Source organism: Lipotes vexillifer, unplaced genomic scaffold, assembly GCF_000442215.2.
Source record: "Lipotes vexillifer unplaced genomic scaffold, Lipotes_vexillifer_v1.1 scaffold126, whole genome shotgun sequence".
Classification (NCBI taxonomy): Eukaryota; Metazoa; Chordata; class Mammalia; order Artiodactyla; family Lipotidae; genus Lipotes; species Lipotes vexillifer.
Genome location: NW_006778324.1, coordinates 1,289,607 through 1,307,113, shown reverse-complemented (window position 1 = coordinate 1,307,113; position 17,507 = coordinate 1,289,607). Strand labels below are relative to the sequence as shown.

The 17,507-nt window shown below is 56.3% G+C and overlaps 2 protein-coding genes across 2 annotated transcripts in view; both read left to right on the top strand.

Annotated features, from left to right (window-relative positions):
* SPNS3 (SPNS lysolipid transporter 3, sphingosine-1-phosphate (putative)) overlaps window positions 1-1,056 on the top strand; it is a 45,325-nt gene extending 44,269 nt beyond the window's left edge. Inside the window, exons 12-13 of the mRNA XM_007451608.1 lie at window positions 1-60; window positions 968-1,056. The exon at window positions 1-60 is cut by the window's left edge and continues 8 nt beyond it. Coding sequence (XP_007451670.1) covers window positions 1-60; window positions 968-1,056 — 149 coding nt within the window. The remainder of the gene's footprint in view (window positions 61-967) is intronic.
* Window positions 1,057-13,684: 12,628 nt separating this feature from the next.
* Window positions 13,685-17,507, top strand: part of SPNS2 (SPNS lysolipid transporter 2, sphingosine-1-phosphate) — a 33,919-nt gene continuing 30,096 nt past the window's right edge. The window contains exon 1 of the mRNA XM_007451605.1: window positions 13,685-14,268. Within this exon, the coding sequence (XP_007451667.1) occupies window positions 13,899-14,268 (370 nt within the window). The 5' untranslated portion in view covers window positions 13,685-13,898. The remainder of the gene's footprint in view (window positions 14,269-17,507) is intronic.

Here is a 17,507-nt window from a genome sequence, read left to right as displayed (position 1 = left end):
TCCTGCTGACTGCACTGCACCTGGAGAGAGACCAGGCCCAGGCCCGGCAGCCAGGCACAGGTACCCCTGCCGCCTTGCACCCATACCAGGCTCAGGGCTGACCCTATAGGAGCAAGGATCACCACCTACCTGCTGAGCCCCTGGCTAGTTTATTTATTTGTTCATTCATTCACCCATAGTTATTACGTCCCTGCTATGTGCCAGGCAAGGTTGCAGATGCTGGGGAGTGAACACCCAGTCAGAGCCCCCATGAAGCGAAACAAACAAGAAACAAACAGAAGTAAAAGATAGAGTATGTTCAAGGTGATAAGTGCTACAGAGAGACATAAAGCAGGAAAGTGGGGAGAAAGGAACAGGTGGGGGCAGGTTGCAGTTTTTGAAAGGGTGGTCAGAGAGGTCCACACTGCGCGGGGACTGAGTCATGCAGCTATCTGGGGGAGGGTGCTCCTGGCAGGGGGAAAAGCTAGTGCAAAGGCCCCGAGGTAGGAATGGACCTGATGTGTTTGAGGACTGGCAAGGAGGCCAGTGTGGCTGTAGCCAGGCGCAAGGGGGCCAGTGGTTGGAATGAGGGTGACAGTAATGGGACCAGAGCGTGGGGGCTTTGGGGGCCTTTGCAGGGACTGAGGCCTTACACAGAGTGAGATGGGAGCTGCTTTCTGGTTTCCAGTGCACAAGCCCCAAGGTGTCTGATTTACATCCTAAAAGCACCACTCTGGCGCTGCTGTGTTGAGAACAGACGGTAGGGGGTTAGTGTTGAAGCGGAGAGGCCACAGGAGGCCCTGCAGCCGTCAGGGGAGAGCAGCGGGGCTGGGACCATGGTGGTGGCATTGAAGGTGGGGAGAACGGGTCGGATCTGGAATTTATTTTGAAAACGGAAGCTAGAGGATTTCATGACAGACTGTGCCCAGGCCTCGTCCCCAAACGCCTTTGCCTCCTTTGGGGCTGGCTGAGCGATTTCTTCCCACAGGGATCCCCGACAGCAAGGACGTGCACAGCGAGGCCATGGAGAGCGAATGCCTGCTTCCTAGCAAAGGTGCCTCCCCAGAGGACCCCTGAGGCCCCTGCCCTGCAGCTAGGAGGTCCCACCCACCCTGCTCGCACCCTTCTGGGCGGCCTCCACTGTATCAGTGCCTCTGCCCACCTTTGACTGCGGCTCCAGGACCCTGGCCAAGCTGCACCTGCCACTTCTTAGCTCCCAGCTAGAGAGCTGGCAGCACCTGTGGCTGGGCTGGGAATTGAGCTGTCAGCACCCTCGGTGGGAGGCCTGAGCCTGTGCCTGCACCCAGCACGAGGCCACGCCAGCCCGGGGCCCTCAGCCTGGTTGCCAGCGGGCCCGATTAAAGTGTGGCCAGTACAAAGCCCGTTGATATAAGCCTTTAGACCTATGTTATTTATAGCCTCAAGGTGTCTCTGCTGGGAGACGAGGAGGTGGGCAGTCTGGGCCAAGGATGCAGGACTGCTCAGCCTGGGCCTCTGGGCGTCCCCACCCTGGACTGCCTGCTCTGACCCAGGTTCCCCAGTCTGCAGGGTCAGGAGGGCACAGGGCAGCCCTCTGCGTGCATTCACCCTCTGAACTAAAGTGGGGGCTGAATCAGTAGTCTTGAAGAGAGGTTTCTACTCCGGTGCTGGTGTGGGAGTGTGGCTGCAGGAACCAAGGAGGCACTCAGAGGAGTGCCCAGGCCTGCACAGACCCACGCTGGGGGGCTGGCATGGCTGTGCATGAGGGCCCTGCTCTGCATCCTGGCCTCCTCCCCCACGGGGAGGGCCGGCTCGCTGGGACTCATATTTGCCCCTGGGTTTGGAGCAGCTGGGCACAGTGGGCCCCGCAGGAGATCAACAGCTTCCAGGCGGGCAGCAGTGGGGAGGCATGTTCTTTCCGCCATGAGCATAAGCAGGTCTTCCCTGCCCTGGTGCCCAACCAGGCAATCACTCTTCACTTGCTGATCGCCACTTGCGGTGTGCCAGGCTGGGCCTGCCTCCCAGCAGCTGTGGGCAGAGCAGTGACCCAGACTCACACTCACCTCCTGACCCTTGCTTGCTGCCCCCCTGCCCCGCTGTGGTGTCCTCCCTGCCCCTTATGTTGGATGGGACAGGCTCCAGGAGCTGGACACTCCCGCTCAGCCTGCACCTGCCACGCTCACCCCCAAGTCTCAGCGGCCCCTCAGGAGCAGCTGTCACCAGGGTGACCTCCCCTTCCACCCACGATCTGATGCTTGGCGCTCCTGAAACGGCCGGCCCTGAAGTTAGGAGAGAAAGGATTCCTGAGGATGCATGGTAAGGGTTCTGCACCCAGTTACAGTGTGGGTGCGGGGGAGGGGCGCCGTTCCCACACCACCAAGCGCTCCTCTGACTCCCACTGGGGGTCCCACAATTCAACTCAACTCTGAGACTGTCTACCCAGAGATAGCATCAGATTCCGCAGGGTAAGGGTGCAGTGCAAAAAGACTGTCCCTGCCACCCCTGTGCCACGCTTCAGATGCCAATCACAAGTCCAGGCTGTGACCAGTTGTAAATCCAAGGTTCTCACAACCCCTTCCTTGGGTTCCATTAATGTGCTAGAGAACTTAGGAAACCCATTTACTCACTATATTGCCAGTTTATTATGAACTATAGCTCAGAAATAGCCAGATGGAAGAGATGCATAGGACAGGGTATGGGGAAAGGGCGTGGAGCTTCCACGCTGTCTCCAGGCACCACTCTGCCCAGATGTCCATGTGTTCACCAACCCGGAAGCTCTCCGGACCCAGTCCTCTTAGATTTTACGGAGGCTTCATTACTTAGGCATGATTGATTAAACCGTCACTGGTTGATCTCAATCTCCAGCCTCTCTCCCCTCCCGGGAGGTAGTTGGCGGGGGTGGTGGAGCTGAAAGTTCCAACCTTCTAATCACAAGGCTGGTTCTCTGGCAAGCAGCCTCATCCTTAGGTGAGTTCCAAAAGTCACCTCCTTAACAAAGGAAAGACACTTTTAGGGCTCTCATCACCTAGGAAACTCCAAGGGTTTTAGGAGCTGTGTGCCAGAAACAGGATGAAGACCAAATATATATTTCTTATTAGAAATCACAGTATCATACTTAGTTTCCTCTGAGAAGGAGGCAGTCAGTCTGTGCGGGATTCACTGGCTGTGCGACCCGGGCCACTTGCTGTCTTCTCTGAGCTGCAGACTCCCCAGCTATATTTAAGAGGTGTGTTGAATGTGATTTTTCTAACCTAGACCTCATGTGATTTCTCACGGGCTGGGTCTAGGTCCACAGAAGCCCAGCTCCAGGATCTTCCTCCCTGCAATCCTGGGGAGGACCCCTGTGAGATTCAGCTCCCAGGAGATGGGCAAGCGCTTCCCAAGAGTCATCAGCTACCCCCACCTCTCCCACCTCAGAGTCCTCAGGCTGGGGAGAGAGATCAGAAACCTCATTTATGCCAGTTCCAGAAACGTGCGTTGGTACCAGTGGGTGCCCATCGTGGTGTTGGGCAGTGACTCCAACCCTGCCCTTGGACCTCACAGCCCCAGAAGGAACAGGGAAACACTTGGCTGGGCCAAGTGAGGCACACCTATGGGCAGAAGAAGGGGTTACATCCCTCAGAAGCTTTGAGGAGTCAGCCTAGGAGCTGGTAAATAGCCAGAGAAGGCGTGGGGAAGGGAATCCCTGGTGGATAGAACAGGCAGAGGTGCAGGGGATGAGGCAGAAGATATGTGATGAATCACGGAGAGGTGTGGTGTGGTCAGAAAGGAGGGGGTATGTGTGTTTTGGGGGAGAGAGAGGGAGCAGGAGAGGCTGGCTGGGACCAGAGGGCTCAGATGCCAGCTGAGGAGCTGGAGCTTGAATCCTATAATCAGGGTAGTTCTTTCTGACTCAAGTGCTTTCTGGGGTTTGGGTTGCCAGGCAGGGCAGGGTGGTGCTTTCTGGGACTGAGCTAGACAAAATGCCCCACCAGGAGTTTATACGATGTTATCATCCAAAGTGTTTTGAGGCGGGGCAGGAGCAGGGCAGGCTGGCAGACTCTGGGAGGAAGAGACCAGTATCTGTTCTGCAAGCAACCCAACCCCAGCTGTACTCAGCTCCCACCCCTTGCCTCTCTGGGGCTGGTCACTCAGACCTCACTGTGCTGAGGTCACAAGTATAGGTCTCTGAGAGCCCAGCCACTCAGGCTAGGCAGGAGGAGTGGTCAATAGAACACACCTTTCTGGCCAACAGGGCACTTGCTGGGTGATCAGTCCCTGATACTCTGGACTCACTTGTTGGGAATGTTCATGGGGGAACACGCTGCTGAGCAGGACGAGGCCCTCAGACCTGATCTGCTCACATCATGTGTTAATTGCTCTTCCTGGACACACGCTGCATTCCAGCTCCCAGGTGTCATCCAGGTATGCAGGTGTGCTTGGTCAGTGCACGTGCGCCTGTGCGTGCTCATTTCTGTGTTGGTGTGTGAGCATGTGAGGAGGTGTTTACAGGGTCCAGATGAGAAAACTCTTCTTCCACCCTGACCTCAGGTTTGGAGGGTTAAACACGTGCGTCGAGATGGTCACCCCAGTCCTGGCTTGTCCCCCTGCAACACCAGACATCAGTCTGTTTCATTCCCTGAAGAGCCTATCTTTCCTCCATGGCTGGGTGGGCCTGTGAGCTTTCTGGTTTAATGCAGCTGCAGGAGGCAACCAGAGGTTGTTGGAGCCAAGCCTTATCTGACACAGGGAGGTATGGGACTGCACGTGCACTTTCTGTGGGACCACATCAGTTAAGGTTGTAGGGTGGTGTGCAACAGAAACTGACTGATATCTTAAGCAAGGAAGGGATTTGTTGAAGACCTCAGGAGCTCACAGAATCTATGGGAAGATTGGAGATTCAGGAGCCAGGGTTCCGGGACCATCTTATTGGGACATTTTCTCCCTATTCGTTTTCCTAGACTGGCCCAGCAATATATTTTTTTGTTTACATATTTGGGTTCCATGTAAAAGTTCGAGAAAAGGGCTGTTCTGCTAAAAAAACCCAAAAAACAAAATGCTGATCCAATACACCTTTGAGGCCATCTGCACTGGAATGTGAATTAAAGGCTTAGATTGGTGTCCTGTGACATCAAGATTTAAAGCCCTGGATGAGAGAGTCCAGTTGGATCCTATGCCCATGCCTTGATTTATAGCTCCATTAAGACCAGGAAACCAGGGTCACTTAGCAAGAGAAATGGACACTGAGCATCAAAATAAAACATCAGTGAAAGAAAAAAAGACCAGAAACAACAAACCCACAAAAACCAACGACTGTGTCCATTACAGTGATCCTGGGCAGGCCACTGGCCTTCTCTCAGATGCAGCCTCTCACGGGACAGGGAAGAGGCTGGACTCAGTGTCCTTCAAGGGATTCTTCACTTCTCATAGTCTGAGTCCATGATCAAAGGAGATCGGAGCGTCTGTAATTCAGAAAGTGAATTCTTAAGAATGTTCTTAAGAATGTTCAAAAGACAGAACAGGAACTTCTGTGTTAGTGGGGACTCAGAGGCATCTGTTCTGAGCAGGAGAGAGAGGCAGAGACGAAGCGTTCTGAGCAAAACTCGTGAGGCAGGCCCAGGCTGGGGGATGGAGGGGCTCCAAGAAGCCCCCAGCTTGGCAACAGCAGGAGCAGAGAGGAGGTGTCCTCTCCCTACCCGTGGGTGGTGACCTGTGGAGAACGTATTCAAAGGGTGGGAGGGAAATGGCACAGGGAAGCTAATGGAGGGTGGAGTCAATCAGGGAGAAAATGCCTTTACCAGAAGGGCCCGGAGAGGAATCTGGCTGGTTCTGAGTCACGCAGAGCAACAGATACATGGTGCAAATCAGCACACACTTACTGAGCACCTGCTAAATGTCATTTACTCATTCAGTCACAAACATTCTCTGAGCACCTCCTCTGTCCTGGACAGCGGAAGTGAATCAGACAGCGTTTGGGCCATTAAGGCTCATGATCTGTTGTTGGGCTGGTGGGAGGGGAGTGGTGGACTCATGTACAAACATAATCAGCACAATGAGTTTGGTGTGATGGAGGAGGGATACACAGGTTACTCAAGTAACCTAGGGGAGGAAATGACAATTTAAACAAGCAGGTCAGGGAGGGCTTCCTGGAGGAAGTCATGGCTGTGCTGGATTTCTGAAGGACTAATGGGAGGAGTGACCTAGGTAGACAGCATAGGCAGAGCAGGACTAAAAAGCCGGGGGAGGGGGCTGCCCAGGTGGCGCTCTCCGTGGTCCTGAACCATCAGTGTGTTAGTAGGACAAGGGCTTTTGTGTTGAGGGGAGAGCGGGGACTAGAGACAACTGCCCCCAATTCCTGCCACTCGTCTGGGCTCCAGGAAGTATCATAACTATGAGCGAGTTCACGGAGATCAATTTTCAGTGTAGACGAGTGTAATTTTGAGAGATGGGCAGTAGGATCTGAGGTTGGAGATTGGCATGGGTCATGAAGGGTTATCGCAGATCATGTTAAGGAACTTAGATATTTTTTAAAAATTTATTTTATTGGGGGCTTCCCTGGTGGCGCAGTGGTTGAGAGTTCGCCTGCCTATGCAGGGGACACGGGTTCGTGCCCCGGTTCGGGAGGATCCCATATGCCGCGGAGCGGCTGGGCCTGTGAGCCATGGCCTCTGAGCCTGCGCGTCCGAAGCCTGTGCTGTGCAGCGGGAGAGGCCACAACAGTGAGAGGAGGGAAATGGCACAGGGAAGCTAATGGAGGGTGGAGTCAATCAGGGAGAAAATGCCTTTACCAGAAGGGCCCGGAGAGGAATCTGGCTGGTTCTGAGTCACGCAGAGCAACAGATACATGGTGCAAATCAGCACACACTTACTGAGCACCTGCTAAATGTCATTTACTCATTCAGTCACAAACATTCTCTGAGCACCTCCTCTGTCCTGGACAGCGGAAGTGAATCAGACAGCGTTTGGGCCATTAAGGCTCATGATCTGTTGTTGGGCTGGTGGGAGGGGAGTGGTGGACTCATGTACAAACATAATCAGCACAATGAGTTTGGTGTGATGGAGGAGGGATACACAGGTTACTCAAGTAACCTAGGGGAGGAAATGACAATTTAAACAAGCAGGTCAGGGAGGGCTTCCTGGAGGAAGTCATGGCTGTGCTGGATTTCTGAAGGACTAATGGGAGGAGTGACCTAGGTAGACAGCATAGGCAGAGCAGGACTAAAAAGCCGGGGGAGGGGGCTGCCCAGGTGGCGCTCTCCGTGGTCCTGAACCATCAGTGTGTTAGTAGGACAAGGGCTTTTGTGTTGAGGGGAGAGCGGGGACTAGAGACAACTGCCCCCAATTCCTGCCACTCGTCTGGGCTCCAGGAAGTATCATAACTATGAGCGAGTTCACGGAGATCAATTTTCAGTGTAGACGAGTGTAATTTTGAGAGATGGGCAGTAGGATCTGAGGTTGGAGATTGGCATGGGTCATGAAGGGTTATCGCAGATCATGTTAAGGAACTTAGATATTTTTTAAAAATTTATTTTATTGGGGGCTTCCCTGGTGGCGCAGTGGTTGAGAGTTCGCCTGCCTATGCAGGGGACACGGGTTCGTGCCCCGGTTCGGGAGGATCCCATATGCCGCGGAGCGGCTGGGCCTGTGAGCCATGGCCTCTGAGCCTGCGCGTCCGAAGCCTGTGCTGTGCAGCGGGAGAGGCCACAACAGTGAGAGACCTGCGTACCGCCAAAAAAAAAAAAAAAAAATTTATTTTATTGAACTATAGTTGATTTCCAATGTCATGTTAATCTCTGCTGTACGGCAAAGTGTTTCAGTTATACATATATATATTCTTTTTCATTTTCTTTTCCATTATGGTTTATTACAGGATATTGAATATATAGTTCCCTGTGCTATACAGTAGGACCTTGTTGTTTATCCATTCTATATATAATAGTTTGCATCTGCTAATCCCAAACTCCCAATCCATCCCTCCCTCACCGCCCCCCACTTGGCAACCACAAGTCTGTTCTCTGTCTGTGAGTCTGTTTCTGTTTCGTAGATAGGAACTTAGATATTTTTAATCCTGTAGGCAGTGGGGAACCATGGAAAAGTTTTGTGCTAGGTAGTGGTAGGGTTGTATGTGTGATTTAGAAAATTACTGGCAAAAAATATGAAGAAAAGACTGGAGGGGGGACTTCCCTGGCAGTCCAGTGGTTAAGACTCTGCGCTTCCACTGCAGGGGCTGTGGGTTCGATCCCTGGTCAGGGAACTAAGATTTCACATGTGGCTGAAAAAAAAAGAAAAGAAAAAGACTGGAGGGGAATGTCGGAACAGGTGGTGTTCATCTTTAAAAGGGTCCAAGTGAGACATGGAGAGGTTTGAGCTAAGTCCATGAGCAATTGGGACACTGGGAGATATTGAAGAGAAAAAATGGACAGGCCCTAGAGGTGGGAGTTGAGGGAGAGGAATGAGTCCCAAATGGCTCCCAGGTTTCCAGCTCAGTGACAATGTGGATGCTGCTGCTATTTGTCAAGAGATAAATGATACTGGGTGGGAGCAGGTTTAGGGGAAGGACGGTGAGTTCAATCTTCGATGTGCTGAGTTTAAGGTGCTGGGGGATATCTAGGGGGGGAGTGTGCAGAAACCGCATATGGACCTAGTGCTCGGAGGTGAGGCCACATCTAGAGATGGAGGTTGGGGTGTCCTAGGGAGGCGGATAATTGTTGAAAGCCCAAGCATGGGTGAGAGGCTGCCAAGGGAGAGTGTGCCATGTGAGCAGGGAGGAGACTGAGGCCGAGCCCTGGAGACACTCCTGTGTAGGGAGATGGGCAGAGGGGAGGTGGACTGAGCTCCCAGGTGGCAGCCGTGGGGGAGCCAGTATTTCTCAGAGTGTGTTCTGCAAAGCTGTAGTCATCTTACGAGATGTTCTGTGGTCTAGTACACATGGGGACATGGCAGCCTATCCTTCCCCATGGGAGACTCCCAGTGTACACTTTCAGATTACAGACTCTGAGAAGTTCCTCAGTTAGGAAACCTAATTCTCTGTGTTTATCCCACCATTTCCCAAATACACTTGCCCTTGGGACACTGGCCACTAATGAAATGTGCCCCATTTGTTTTGAAATTATGGACTAGACCTAATGAATGAATATCAGAAGGCCTTTTAGCCATCATTGAGTTCAGCCTCCCATCACGTTGATGAGAAAGCTCTGTCCTGGAGAAGCTAAGAGTATCGCTATGGGGCAGTAGAGGAAACACTGGATTAGGGGGTAGACACACCTGGGTTTAGTGCAAGCCTCATCATTTACTAGTGACCTTAGGTGGATTACTTCTCTTCCCTGGGTCTGTTTATCTGTGAGATGAAGACAAGAACCCTACAAGTTCTCTAGCTGATGGTCCCAGAGGCTCTCAGGAGGCCACAGTGACCTGCCCAGGGCCATACAGCCCAAAATGGCTTATTGTCCCCCCATCACCGTGCCTTTGGTGGCCCCTTATCCCACCTAAGGACCCACTCTAGAGAGTGCCTTTGAGTTAAAATCCCAGAAAAACCCACAGACTGGGAATGGCTGGCTTGCTTGGTGGCAGCTTAGAGGTCCCCCAAATTTGAAAGGCTCAAAACTCTGCCAATTTCCCCCTGCTCCAGAGCCTACTCAGTGGCGGAAAGGCAGTGCCATGGAAAGGGAATGCTCCCCTTTCTGGCTAAGGCCTAAAACTGCTCCCTGGGCAGAGCTGTGGCTGAAAGGATGAGGAATTTTGGGGAGTGGGAAGGGGACCATGGTGTTGGGCTTAGAGCCATGGTTCTGCCGTCTTCACTGCTGGACAGGCCCCTAGCTGGCCACATCCCCCCGCTGGGCACTGTCCTTTAGCTGGCACTATCACACAGTTATGAAAGTCAGTGCCAGGGCTCAGTCCCAACCCCATGGAGCTCCTAGGTCTGTCCTTCCCTGTTTAATCACCTGCCATCCTGGGCCACCCCGTGGAACTTCCCTCACCCAGCTTTGCAGTCCTGTGCTCAGCAAGCTGGAAAGAGGCATCAAGGCAACTTTCAGAATGAAATCTGTTTTCCTAACCGTCCCGTCACAGTCATTCATACCCAACACGATGAAGCATATTTTTAGTCACTTTGCAGAATTTAAAATACACCTCGAAGGCGCCAAGAAACACCAGCTTGGGGATTAACTCTGCTCACAAGAGACGGTGGGGCGGGAGTGGGGAGGGGTGCCTTGTGCTGTGTCACCCGTTGGCTATGCCATGACTCACTGTGGCCGACACCTTCACGAGATGCACCTGCCCATGGATGTGGGCTCTGGAGCAGCCTGCAGTGGGAACCGAGCTCCCAGCCCAGGCCGAAGTTACTGCACCAACCTGGGTCAGCACCAGCCCTGCTGCCAACTAGCTGCATGTCCATGGTAGGGTCATTTATGGGCCCTGGAACCTGTGTGTGAATAACTGGTTTCCAAGGCTCTGTCTACTTCTAACATTATGTCCTCAGCACTCTGTACAGGATTTTCATTTCAAAGCTGCAGACAAATGAATGGGGGAGGGAGCTTACCAAAACCACAGCCCCTCTGAGATGGGTGAGAGTGGAGATTGTGGCCCTGAATACAGAAACTACCTGACCACTCTGCACAGGAGACAGGGTGCCCCGCTCCCCCAAGGGAGGACCTGGGGGACTTCCAGACCCTTTAAATCCTATCCTCTTATCTACCCCCAGAGAGAGAAACTGAGACCCAGAGAAAGTTAGGGGTCTTGTCTAGGGTCATGCCACACACCAGGGCAGAACTGGGCTAGGACCCAGCCTCCTGTCTCCCACTGAGGGCTTTGTCGTGCGCTGCTGAAGTGTGATGCTTGCGGTTGCCCGTTGCCGTGCCCTCAGGAGAGAAGGCCCCCTTTCAATTCCCTGTTTCGGGGGTGGAGGAGGGGGCCGGTTGGAGCCCTGGCTCTCTCTGCCAGGGGCTGCCTTTCTGAGGGGCAGGGGTAGGGTCTCCGTGTGCACACAGGAATGGGCCCAGCAGGAGGCAGGGGGCTGGATCTGAGCTTCCCTGGAGAGGTGGGTGACATAGCCTTCTGTGACTGGTGGAGGCCTGGGTCCCGGGCCAACCCCCCACCCGTCACGCTTCTTGGTTCTTATGCAGCCCTCCCTGAACTGATTAAATCATGGCGGGTGAGTAGCTGCTGGAAAGGCCACGGGCCCTCCTACCCGAGCCCCTGACTTAACCGTCTGAGACCCTCTCTCCAGGATGTCCGTATGCCCTGAGCTCTAGCCTTCAGCTCTCTCCCAGAGTCTCCGCCGCGGTAGGGGGCGGGGAGGGCACTGAGTGGGTGCTGGGAAGTCCTGCTTCCCGGACGCTACTCTTAGCTCCGCAGCTCCCCACAAACCCCCTCCGGGTCCTCGTCAGCCTCGGCGGCCGCGCGGCTCCAGAGTGACTGCGCCCCCGTCGGGCGGGAGGGGCTCTGCGGCCCGGCCCTCCTCCTCCGCCCCCCGGGGGCAGCACGTGCGGGGCGGGGCTGTGGCCCGAGCCCGGGGCTGATTGGGCGCGGGCCTGGTGGGCGGGGCCGGGCCGCAGCTGTCAGAGCAGCGGCGGCGGCGACCGCGGCGCACCGGGCTGAAACGGTGGCAGCGCCGCAGCCGGGGTCGGAGCGCAGGAGCCGACGGGGCCCGGCCGGGATGGTGCAGCGGCGGCTCCTCGGCGCACACACGCACTGAGTGGGCCCAAGCTGGGCCCCGCGCCCCCCGCGCCCCCCGCCGCCCCGATCCCGGCCGGCATGATGTGCCTGGAATGCGCCTCGGCGGCGGCGGGCGTCCCCCAAATTTGAAAGGCTCAAAACTCTGCCAATTTCCCCCTGCTCCAGAGCCTACTCAGTGGCGGAAAGGCAGTGCCATGGAAAGGGAATGCTCCCCTTTCTGGCTAAGGCCTAAAACTGCTCCCTGGGCAGAGCTGTGGCTGAAAGGATGAGGAATTTTGGGGAGTGGGAAGGGGACCATGGTGTTGGGCTTAGAGCCATGGTTCTGCCGTCTTCACTGCTGGACAGGCCCCTAGCTGGCCACATCCCCCCGCTCGGCACTGTCCTTCAGCTGGGACTATCACACAGTTATGAAAGTCAGTGCCAGGGCTCAGTCCCAACCCCATGGAGCTCCTAGGTCTGTCCTTCCCTGTTTAATCACCTGCCATCCTGGGCCACCCCGTGGAACTTCCCTCACCCAGCTTTGCAGTCCTGTGCTCAGCAAGCTGGAAAGAGGCATCAAGGCAACTTTCAGAATGAAATCTGTTTTCCTAACCGTCCCGTCACAGTCATTCATACCCAACACGATGAAGCATATTTTTAGTCACTTTGCAGAATTTAAAATACACCTCGAAGGCGCCAAGAAACACCAGCTTGGGGATTAACTCTGCTCACAAGAGACGGTGGGGCGGGAGTGGGGAGGGGTGCCTTGTGCTGTGTCACCCGTTGGCTATGCCATGACTCACTGTGGCCGACACCTTCACGAGATGCACCTGCCCATGGATGTGGGCTCTGGAGCAGCCTGCAGTGGGAACCGAGCTCCCAGCCCAGGCCGAAGTTACTGCACCAACCTGGGTCAGCACCAGCCCTGCTGCCAACTAGCTGCATGTCCATGGTAGGGTCATTTATGGGCCCTGGAACCTGTGTGTGAATAACTGGTTTCCAAGGCTCTGTCTACTTCTAACATTATGTCCTCAGCACTCTGTACAGGATTTTCATTTCAAAGCTGCAGACAAATGAATGGGGGAGGGAGCTTACCAAAACCACAGCCCCTCTGAGATGGGTGAGAGTGGAGATTGTGGCCCTGAATACAGAAACTACCTGACCACTCTGCACAGGAGACAGGGTGCCCCGCTCCCCCAAGGGAGGACCTGGGGGACTTCCAGACCCTTTAAATCCTATCCTCTTATCTACCCCCAGAGAGAGAAACTGAGACCCAGAGAAAGTTAGGGGTCTTGTCTAGGGTCATGCCACACACCAGGGCAGAACTGGGCTAGGACCCAGCCTCCTGTCTCCCACTGAGGGCTTTGTCGTGCGCTGCTGAAGTGTGATGCTTGCGGTTGCCCGTTGCCGTGCCCTCAGGAGAGAAGGCCCCCTTTCAATTCCCTGTTTCGGGGGTGGAGGAGGGGGCCGGTTGGAGCCCTGGCTCTCTCTGCCAGGGGCTGCCTTTCTGAGGGGCAGGGGTAGGGTCTCCGTGTGCACACAGGAATGGGCCCAGCAGGAGGCAGGGGGCTGGATCTGAGCTTCCCTGGAGAGGTGGGTGACATAGCCTTCTGTGACTGGTGGAGGCCTGGGTCCCGGGCCAACCCCCCACCCGTCACGCTTCTTGGTTCTTATGCAGCCCTCCCTGAACTGATTAAATCATGGCGGGTGAGTAGCTGCTGGAAAGGCCACGGGCCCTCCTACCCGAGCCCCTGACTTAACCGTCTGAGACCCTCTCTCCAGGATGTCCGTATGCCCTGAGCTCTAGCCTTCAGCTCTCTCCCAGAGTCTCCGCCGCGGTAGGGGGCGGGGAGGGCACTGAGTGGGTGCTGGGAAGTCCTGCTTCCCGGACGCTACTCTTAGCTCCGCAGCTCCCCACAAACCCCCTCCGGGTCCTCGTCAGCCTCGGCGGCCGCGCGGCTCCAGAGTGACTGCGCCCCCGTCGGGCGGGAGGGGCTCTGCGGCCCGGCCCTCCTCCTCCGCCCCCCGGGGGCAGCACGTGCGGGGCGGGGCTGTGGCCCGAGCCCGGGGCTGATTGGGCGCGGGCCTGGTGGGCGGGGCCGGGCCGCAGCTGTCAGAGCAGCGGCGGCGGCGACCGCGGCGCACCGGGCTGAAACGGTGGCAGCGCCGCAGCCGGGGTCGGAGCGCAGGAGCCGACGGGGCCCGGCCGGGATGGTGCAGCGGCGGCTCCTCGGCGCACACACGCACTGAGTGGGCCCAAGCTGGGCCCCGCGCCCCCCGCGCCCCCCGCCGCCCCGATCCCGGCCGGCATGATGTGCCTGGAATGCGCCTCGGCGGCGGCGGGCGGCGCGGAGGAGGAGGAGGCGGACGCGGAGCGGCGGCGCCGGCGCCGGGGGGCGCAGCGAGGGGCCGGCGGTGGCGGTTGCTGCGGGGCGCGGGCAGCGGGCGCCGCTGGAGTGGCGACCGCCGACGATGAGGTGCAGACGCTGTCGGGCAGCGTGAGACGGGCCCCTTCCGCACCCCCCAGCACCCCCAGCACCCCCAGCTGCGCAGCCGCTGCCAAGGGCCTCGGCGCTCAGCAGCCCAAACCAGCCAGCTTGGGCCGCGGGCGGGGGGCAGCCGCTGCCATCCTCAGCTTGGGCAACGTGCTCAACTACCTGGACAGGTACACCGTAGCAGGTGAGCGAGTGCCCCCCCCCCCCAGCCCGAGAACCAGGACCCTCTGCCTCGAGGTACCTCGGGGAGCCTTCGGTCCCAGGCCCCCTATATCCAAGCCTTTCGTGGGGTCCCTAAGGGCCCTCCGTTCAGGCACAACTGGGCAAGTGATGCCCTGAGATCTACTGGTCCAATCCAGGGACCGGACCCCGCACCCCCGGGCCAGGGGTTGGGGGAGTCCCCACCCCTGGAGTAGCCCGCGCGTCCTCGCCAGCCCTTGACGTCCTATCTGTTGTCCTCTTCTGCGAGAGCGTCTCCTTTGCGTCTCTCTGCGCTCTGGCCTCCGCGCCCCCATCCGCCCCAGCCTCAGGTTCCCGGGCCTCTCTTCCCCTTCCCCCAGCCCAGGCTGTCTGTCGGTCCGTAGCCGGTCAGTTCCTTCCTTCCTCCGCCGTCTCCACTCCCCTGCGTGCGTGCGGCGAGTGCGCGCGCCCCTCGCGGGTGTGTGCCAGGGGAAACCAAGTGTGTGCTCGCGGGCGGCGCGGATGTGTGTGTGAGCGTGTGAGCCCGTGGCTGACAAAGGCTTGGGGCTGCGGGGAGCGGAGGGAGGGGCGGGGCGGGTCCGCGGCGCCTGGGGACCCAGGATGCGGTTTGCAGCTGGCCCGGGCTAGAGGCCCGAAGACGCCTCCCCCTGTTCTGTGTCGCTCGGGGCCTGGGGTAGGGCGCGGGCCACTGGGGCTGCCTCATGCTCTGTGAGCATCTCCGGGAATCAGCCTTGGGGAGGGGCTAGAGGTAGATAGAACAACTGAGTTCTAGCCCCGGATTTTCCCCCTTGTGCTTGGTGTGTGACCTTGGGCCGGTCTTAGCCTATGTTTAGGTCTGTTTCCCCGTTTGTAAGGTGGTTGGTCCTCAGGCCCTTTGGGGATGGAAGGGCGTTCTGGGATCCCAGTCTCCTCGCTCCCCTCCCATAGTTCTGGGGCGGGGGGGCGGGTGGTGGTGGTGGTGGTGGTGGTGGTGGTGGTGGTGGTGGTGGTGGTGCCTGTGAACAGGGGTTTTCCCTAAATTGAGCTGCCCCTTGGTGGGAAGGGTGCAGCCTTGAGAGAAAGAGACTTTGGCCAGGCTAGCACTTGGGGGCTCTCTGCCATGGGAGAGCAGTGACTGGATACCTGACATCCTGGCATGCTGGCCTAACCATAGCTTAGTAAAATCTGGAACTAGAAAAAAAAAAAAAAAAAGATGGAGGAATTTTGGACAGACTCGAAAGAGAACTAACTTTGTACCCATGGAGAGAGGCAAGCTCTGGCTTAAACCATAAAACATATGCCACCTGGGTCCCCTTCCCTAGGACTCAAGTCTCCCTCTCTGTTGAATGGGCTTTTGTGTCAAGTGGAAGGAGGAACTCTGATGAGAGAGCAGAGGTTCTGCCTTCCCCCACTCCCACTTTCAAAACCCTTTATCTCTCTGACCCTCCCTGCAGGGTGTTGGAAGTGGGTACCAGTGGCACCAGTTTCCGGGTCGAGCTCAAGGGGCTCTTACTTTGGCCTGGTGAGCAGGAGTACCCAGCACTGCCCAAGTGCACCAGCCCCTGTGCACCAGCCCCATGGCACACACATGTGCCATGCTGCCTGGGACCTGGGAGCTTAGGTGCCACCCTAAAGTGGGGAGAAGTCAGAGAACACGGGGGGCGGGGGCTGTAGTTAGTGCAACATCGACTTCTGTCCGTAGATGGGCAAACCGAGGCCCTTGTCCGAGATGGCCCGGAGAGTGCGGGACAAAGCTGGTGTTCGATCTGCCTGTTTCCCACCCTCTCAGCTGGGCAATGAATGGCCTGCTTCTAGTGCTGTAACACACTCCAATTTGTTTTTTCATGCCCCTGACCACCCCCTCTGATATTCTTAGGGAAACTGACTCTGCTAGGGGCCTGAGGTGCTATGGTGGGATCGGGGAGGGCTGGTGCTTATCTGCCCCCACCCCCACTTGCGTCCCAGAGTCAGAATGCGAGAACAAGATAGGAAATTTCTGGTGAATTGGTAAGGGGGGGTGGGGCAGTAGGGAGGAAGGCCCGGAAAGCTCTGTGCAAACACCGCCTGAGCTGTGCATCCCTCCCTGTCTCTCCAGGGTGGGAGCTCATGCACCACCCTGCCCCCAACACACAGCATACACAGATTTCCTCTCCGGATAAGCCTGACTCCCTCCCTCTCTCTTTATGGTAGATTCTCCTACCACCATCCCCTTGCTGCCAAGTTCAGTTTTCAGGAAGATTTACTGTCTCTATGGCAACTACTATGGCTTGAAGTATCTTGGGAGATTGGGGGGACCGCAGGGGAATGGTCATCCCTGGCCCCAGTCCACCTGTTGCTGGCTGTCCAGCTGGGACAGAGGAGGGGAGGCAGACAGTCCACTGCTCAGTCATCTTTGATATTTGCACCCACCTGATCCCTGAGAACCTCCCCATCTGGCCCTGCCTCCCCCATCAAAAAATGGGGGAGTTCCCACTCTCTTCCTTTAAATCTGCCCTGTGCATTTCTGTTTTCATGGTATAGACCAGCTCTGTCCAAAAGGGATATAAACGCAAGCCACGGATATAATTTAAAATTTTCTAGTAGCCACATTAAAAAAGTAAAAAGAATAGGTGAAGTGAATTCATAATGTATTTTATTCTACTCAATATATCCAACAATTCAACATGTAATCAATATAAAAGCTACTCATGGGATAGTTCGCCTACTTTTCATACTGGGTTTCGAAACTCAGTGTGTTTTACATTTACAGCACACGTCAGTTTGGACTAGTTGCTATTCAGGTGTCTAACAGCCACCGTGGCTCGGGGCCACCGCAGTGGACAGTGAAGGTCTAGAGTCTTTGATGCCAGAGTTCACATCCAGGCTCTTCAACTTCCCAGCCATGTGACCTTGGGGATGTCTCCTGAGCCTTCTGGGTGATCATTTCCTCCCCTCCACCTCCCGGGGTGTGTGGCATAAATGAGAATGTCTCTTAAACCAGACTCCTAGGAGAGCTTCACAAATGTCAGCTCCCTGCTCTTTCATGGCTCTGCCCAAGCTGTGCCCTGGCCACTGTGCCCTCCTGTTTTTCGGTTTCTGACAGTTCCTTTCAGGAAGCGTTGGCAAACCCCTCCCTTCTTCACCAGGGCTGATCTCCATCCTGGGAACTCCAGGAGGTTCTGCCTCTGCCCTAGCATTCCCAGCGGGCCCCTCCCCTCCCCGCCGTGATCTGGCTAATTATGGCGTCTCCACCTCCTCGTTTTC